General features: G+C 35.1%; 1 protein-coding gene across 1 annotated transcript in view; it reads right to left on the bottom strand.

The window, feature by feature from the left end:
- The window catches only part of Smp_135040 (putative nicotinic acetylcholine receptor alpha 9b subunit), a gene marked incomplete at both ends in the record, with an annotated part of 75631 nt that overhangs the window by 21742 nt on the left and 47037 nt on the right, over positions 1-6852 (bottom strand). The window contains one exon of the mRNA XM_018796186.1: positions 4185-4334. Within this exon, the coding sequence (XP_018650424.1) occupies positions 4185-4334 (150 nt within the window). The remainder of the gene's footprint in view (positions 1-4184; positions 4335-6852) is intronic.

Here is a 6852-nt window from a genome sequence, read left to right as displayed (position 1 = left end):
TTGCAATATAGTGCACACAGTGTCGAGCCACCTAGACTGGTGGCCACATTGCAACTTGATTGATAGCATTTGATGAGCACTAAGAAGGACTTGACACGCATGACATTGATCACCACCCAGTGATCAATCAATTGTGACAATTGATTGTTATTTTGCAAATTAACTATTCACTATATATGCACAAGCAAGTGGCCATCAGGACTCAGTAACTGAGTGGATAACGTGATGGCGTTTGAAGCCAAAGGTACTGAGTTCGAGTCCTTAATTCCACTGCCAGCCACTATCTATCTTTGCTTACAAAGTTCACTATATGGTTCTCATATTTTAATGACATATTCCGTAATGTAATACTAAAACACATTCGATTGTCCCCACTCGTACTCTGTTCACTACAGTATCTATGCTGATTTTATATCATAATATAAATGATCAATCAAAATCTTAAATCAATATATAACCAATTTTTTCTTTCTTATTTAACCCGAACTTGTTTCAAATAATCAATGAAAGATGTAAAAGTCAGATAAGGATAAGATGCTAATTTCGTTCACTTTCTCTCTCTCTCTCCCTCTCTCCCTCCCTCTTTGTCAGACAACAAATTTAATAATTGTCACTGTGGGGGAAATTTTTAAAAAAAATTTAACTTTTATACCTTCGGAATTTTATTTTTATTTCAAAAGTGATAGAAAAAAACTATTTTTCTATCTCTAGTTTTTTTACTGTTCAAACAACGTTTCTTTATTCTTTATATAGTTAAGAACATGAGTTAATTGAAGCTAGACATTAACGCCGTTGAATGCCGGCCGGTTCAATTGTCCAGAGATTAAGTGCTCGAGTGTGAGACTGATAACTCCTGGGTTCGAATCTCGTGAGGCAAGATCGTGTATGCGCACTGCTGAGGAGTCCCACAATAGAACGAAATGGCAGTTCAGTGCTTCCAGGTTTTTCATGGTGGTCTAACTTCAATTGATTCATGATTTCAACTATATAAAATTACTAAAATCTCTACAAAACCCTCTTCTGATAACAAACAACGTCTCAACTAAAAGCAATTTTTGGATTGTGTTTCCATGCGTGAATCTGTGTGTGTGTGTGTTAACGAGCTGTTGAACCCAAAAAATTGTTCACCCTGTCATTAAACTAGCGAATAATTTTCAATGAAATGCTGCGGGTTAAAGTTAATTTCAATGAATTAATAATAAGTAAATCGTAATTCAAGCTCAATTTTAGCACATTCAAATGAAGTATATAGTGTAATGTTAGTTTAAAGATATACCAAGTAAATTCTATAAACGAAGATGGGTAGTGGCTAACAGTAGACCCGTCATCTGGATGTGTTAGCATCTCAGAGTTGATGTTCATTCCGGAACTCGAACTCATTACCGTACTGTTTTATTAGAAATTTATGATTCATTGAATCAAACGGAACAACTACGATGTTTATAATGTCGACTGACTATAAGAAAGACTCTTTACCATGTAAATCTATAAAAAGGTAAAACAGTTAATGAATCAGTACAAAGCACAAGTTACTTACCATATAAGTTAAATATGAAATTTTTGGTAAACTTTGTGTAATCACATATTTAAATGTGACACTAGTTAGAATTAATGTAAATGATAAACGTAGACGAAGTTCTGCTTTATCCGGTGAAACAGCAAATGTAGCAAAAGCTAAACCAGAAATCATGAACTGAACAAAAGAAAAATAATAAATTTCAGGTACGGTAACTTTACTACGATTCTTGTCTAATAATTAAATATCAGAAGGAGATTTCGTGGATATTATAGTAATTTTAATAGTTGAAACCATGAGTCAGTTGAAGTTAGATCATCATGGAAAACCTGGAAGCACCGGACAGCCATTTCGTCCTATTGTGGGACTCCTCACAAGCGAGCATCCTCGATCCCGCATCACGAGATTCGAACCCAGGACCTATCAGTCTCGTGCACGGACGCTTGACCTATAAACCACTGATCCCGCATCAAAAGGTTTTAATGTCTAACTTCAACTAATCTACGACACTGAGCGACACATCCAGCATTGTCTTCAGTGAGTTACTATCTTTAAACAGACCCGGTTGAACTTCATTGGTCACTGCTGAGGAGTCTCACAATGGGACGAAACGGTTGTCCAGTGCTTCCAGGTTTTCCATGATGATCTAGCTTCAACTGACTCATGATCTCAACTATTAAAACAAATAAATGTTAAAAATATAAATCACTGGTGTTAATGTTCATCTTAATTTTTGTTTTGTATTGTCCAGCTATGAGTTCTCTTAGAACTCATGAATGGCTCTCTTGTGAAGTCACACATAAGCTATACTGGTAGGTTTAAGAATAAAACATAAAGGTTAGCCAGTATTTTTGTAATTCTTAGATCCTTACCACTTGATATCAGTCTCCAAACTTAACTGAACTCTATAAATCACTCAACAAAGCAATAATTATAATGTAAAGTACTCTATATACATATCTTAAATCCTTTATACATACTTTTACTTCAACGTTTTATTGCTCTGATTGTTTGTAGAGATATGGAACCTCGAAATGAATGAAACAGGACCCCAGAATTACACTAATAACGATAATATAACTTTACTAAAAGCTTGTAACTAAAAGGCACTATCGTTCAAGATGTAGATACATGAAAAATGACTGATCGAAATTCGTTTACCAATACTGTCATACTTAATGAACTATTGAGTGGACATTTAGACTCAGTAGACTAATTGAGAGTCAGTTAAAGGGATAGGCATTGCATTTAGGTCCTAAAGTGAACATTAACACACTGATGTAAATAAATATACTTGACAAGTACCTAATAGAATGAGACAAGTGTTCTCGATTCCACAATCCAAATATTTTGAAAAGGTTAGTGTAAATATTTCTTTCGGAATACATCAACAGTTTGTTCATTCAAATGAAACTCAAATCTCTTTTCCTGAAGGTTAATAGCTATCAGTTCACAAGTCATTACCTCATCTTTATTTTAATATGTGACCTGATTGTTTCTGCCTCTCTACTGAATAATCATTTATCCGACTCATTGAAACAACCCAGCTGTTTCCTCCACATGCTGTTTCAATTAAAATGGGATCATTAATGATTACTGAAGTACTAATTAGTGTTATGTCCTCATGTGTTATCTTAAAATAAGTCGATGTAAACCATTCAAGGAATCCGACTAACTAAAACCTTTAAATTCTATAATACCTAAACTATATGGTCACATAGATTTCAATCGCCACTGTATCTCATCGTAGACATGGTTGAATCACCTTAACAATTGATTACAAAGTGGATCGTTTATATTCAGAAGAGGTTTTGTGGAGATTTCAGTATTTCCATAGTTGAAATCATGAGTCAATTGAAGCTAGACCACAGATCATGTGCTCACTAGTGACTGACTTCAAAATACATGTCCTGGAGTTTTAGTGGGAAGCAGTGACCAGTGGAGTTCAACCACGTTTGTTGTGAGATAACAACTCACTGAAGACAATTGGTGAATGGTTGCTCAAACTTCATGGATTGGTTGAAGTAAGACATTAACACCGTTTGATGCCGGCTGGCTCAGTGGTCTATAGGTTAAGTGCTCTGGCGCGAGACTGATAGGTCATGGGTTCGAATCTCGCTCGCGAGGCGGGATCGTGAATGCACACTGCTGAGTAGTCCCACATTAGGACGAAATAGCCGTCATGTGCTTCCAGGTTTTCCATGGTGGTTTAGCTTCAATTGACTCATGATTTCAACTAGGATTATTTATATACTTAAAACAATTCGAAGATAACTTTTTAAAGTGTTCTCTATATCATACATTTAAGTTTTTTACTGTTATATACTTTTCCAATAAAATGATATTCTCATTCGATGCTGATTTGTCAGTTACAAAATCAACAACGTTAAGATAAACCCGGTATCTTATTTGTAACGTTATCAATATTAACAGGATAGATCTAGAGATTCTTACTGTCTATCTAGAACAAGTTATTTGGATGTGTACTCTGAATACAGTGTTCAACTTTAGTGATGAGATATATCAACAGGTAGATCGTTTAACGATGAATCCATTACTAGCCAATCTCTTCATGGACAGTATTGAAATGAATGACAATTATCAAACTACTTTTGTATACCACGTGAATGAATGACAAGTTCATAATATACTATGAATATTATCTTACCATTATAAGAAATACATTCCAATAAAAATATCCAGGTCGTCTAGCTGCTCGACATGTTACTGATAAACATGGATGACTTTTCATTGAACTAGAATATTCTTGTTTAATAATTCGTTTCTTAATTTCTACATGTTCATGTAATTTCCATTCCTAAATAAAAACACAATAATCATAATAATAATTAAGTAGTGATTTCATAAATAAAAACATCATCTAATTTTGAATTCACTTCATCCCATTGCACAAGCAAGTGACTATCGGGGCTCAGTAGTTGAGTGGATAACGCCATGACGTTTGAAGCGAAAGGTACTGGGTTCGAGTCCCAGAGTGACCATCGACTCTGAGATACAAGTACATCCAGCTGAGGAGTCCCAAATAGGACGCAACGCACGTCCTGAATTCCACTGCTAGCCACTATTCATCTTTGCTTATTATGTAATACCTTTAGTTTCTTTGCTTTCCCCTGCTAGAGACATTTTATTCTTAACTAGACTGATTACATCAATTAAATATTACAACCTCACAATTTCAAACATTCTTTATATCTCTCTCTAATAATAGTATTCAGGCCAGCAAAGACATAAATTTCCCTATTGATTAATTTGATGAAAATATTATTTCTATGCTTTATATTGACATTTAAAAGTTATCAGAAGGGGGTTTTGTGGAGATTTTAGTAATTTTATATAGTTGAGATCATGAGTCAATTGAAGCTAGATCATCATGGAAAACCTGGAAGCACTGGATGGCCGTTTCGTACAGATGAGGGACTCCTCAGTAGTGCGCATCCACGATCTCGCCTCGCGAAATTTGAACCTAGTACATATCAGTCTCGCGCGCGAGCGCTTAATCACCAGACCATTTAGCCGGCATCCAACAGTGTTAATATCTAACTTCAAACAATCCACGAAGTTGTGCTACACGTCCACCATTTTCTTCAATGAGTTACTATCTGACAACAAACCCAGTTGAACTCCTCTGGTTACTGCTTCTCACTAGAACTCCAGGAAATACCTCATGGAACCAGTCACTAGTGCCCATATGATCATTATCTGAAGGGAGTTTTGTAGAGATTTTAGTGATTTTAAATAGTTGAAATCATGAGTCAACTGAAGCTAGACCACCATGGAAAACTTGACGAGTCCAACAATAGGACGAAACGGCCGTCCAGTGATTCCAGGTTTTCCTTCGTGGTCTAGCTTTAATTGACTCATGATTTCAACTATTTAAAAATTAATTAATTAGAGATTTCTAAGTATAAACCGCAAATAAGTTACTGTGAAAAATGTATTTCTTATTTATCTTCAATAGTTTATAAAGTTCACCTCAATCACAATTTAGTTCTCATCATGAATGAACATCATTTAAAGAACCATCAAAATCTACAAGATATTAAACAATCACCGAATCCAATCTTCATACACTTCATCAATATATACGTAAACATCAACATGATATTGAACTCCCAGTTTTCCGGTCATATAGAGAGAACAACACCTCTGAGTTGGAATTCAGTTGTTTAGATGTTAATTTATGATATCACATGTATGGTGGCGTTCAACCATATTAAAAATTTGACAACTATGAAAATACTAAATTTCCACAAAACCCCTTCTGATAATAATAATAATCATATGCTCACTAGTTACTGACTTCCAGAAGTAAATCCAGGAGTTCTAGTAAAAAGCAGTGACCAGTGGAGTTCAAACCACGTCTGTTGTGAGATATCAACTCACTGAAGACAATTGGTGAACGGTTGCTCAATTTCGTGGATCAGTTGGAGGTAGACATTAACACCGTTGGATGGCGGCTCAGTGGTTTATGGGTTAAGTGCTCCGGTGCGAAGCTGGTAGGTCCTGGGTTCGAATCTCTCGTGTGCGTGATCGTGGTCGCGCACTGCTGAGGATTCCCACAATAGGAAGAAATGGCCGTCCGGTGCTTTTAGGCTTTCCCTGGTGGTCTAGCTTCAATTGACTCACGCTTTCAACTATGAAAATACTGAAATCTCCTCAAAACCCCTTCTGATAATTAGACAATAATAGTAAGCGTTAATAATCGATGATGGTCTATATAAAATTGATTCCGTATACAATTGTGTAGTTGGTCAATTAACCCCTACATCATGAACCAGATCATACTATCATGATAATTCACTATTTGAACACCATATTTCTACAATGAACTAATTCGTCGAAAAAAAATTGTCAGAAAAGTAGTAGTCAATGTTGTTGTTTGTTGTTTTTTTTTGTTCTCCTTCTATTCAAAACACAGTAGGTATTATTTTTAATTGTTTATTTTAAAATTATTAATCATTCAAATGTCATACATGACCCCCCTCCCCCCCCAAAAAAAAGAAAAAAATAAAAATAAAAAAAGTGTGCTGCATTATAGTATTCAATATAGAAAACAATAACGAGATCTGTCATAAATAAACAAAACATATTTCGCATTTTATTAATTGTAAACAAATGTGAGTAATTAATAAATATGAAAGGTATTTACCAAGCAACAATTTGTTTAAAATAACCGGTTTTGTTAAAGTTCATTACTCTTAAAATGTTTGTTTTACTATTACTACTACTACTAACACTACTATTGCTCCTCCTCCTCCTCCTCCTCCTACTACTACTACTACCATTACTATTACTACTACTACTGCTACCACTAC

This window comes from Schistosoma mansoni, chromosome 2, assembly GCF_000237925.1.
Source record: "Schistosoma mansoni strain Puerto Rico chromosome 2, complete genome".
Taxonomy (NCBI): Eukaryota; Metazoa; Platyhelminthes; class Trematoda; order Strigeidida; family Schistosomatidae; genus Schistosoma; species Schistosoma mansoni.
Note: the sequence above shows the minus strand (reverse complement) of the source record. Positions and strands in the feature narration are given on the sequence as shown.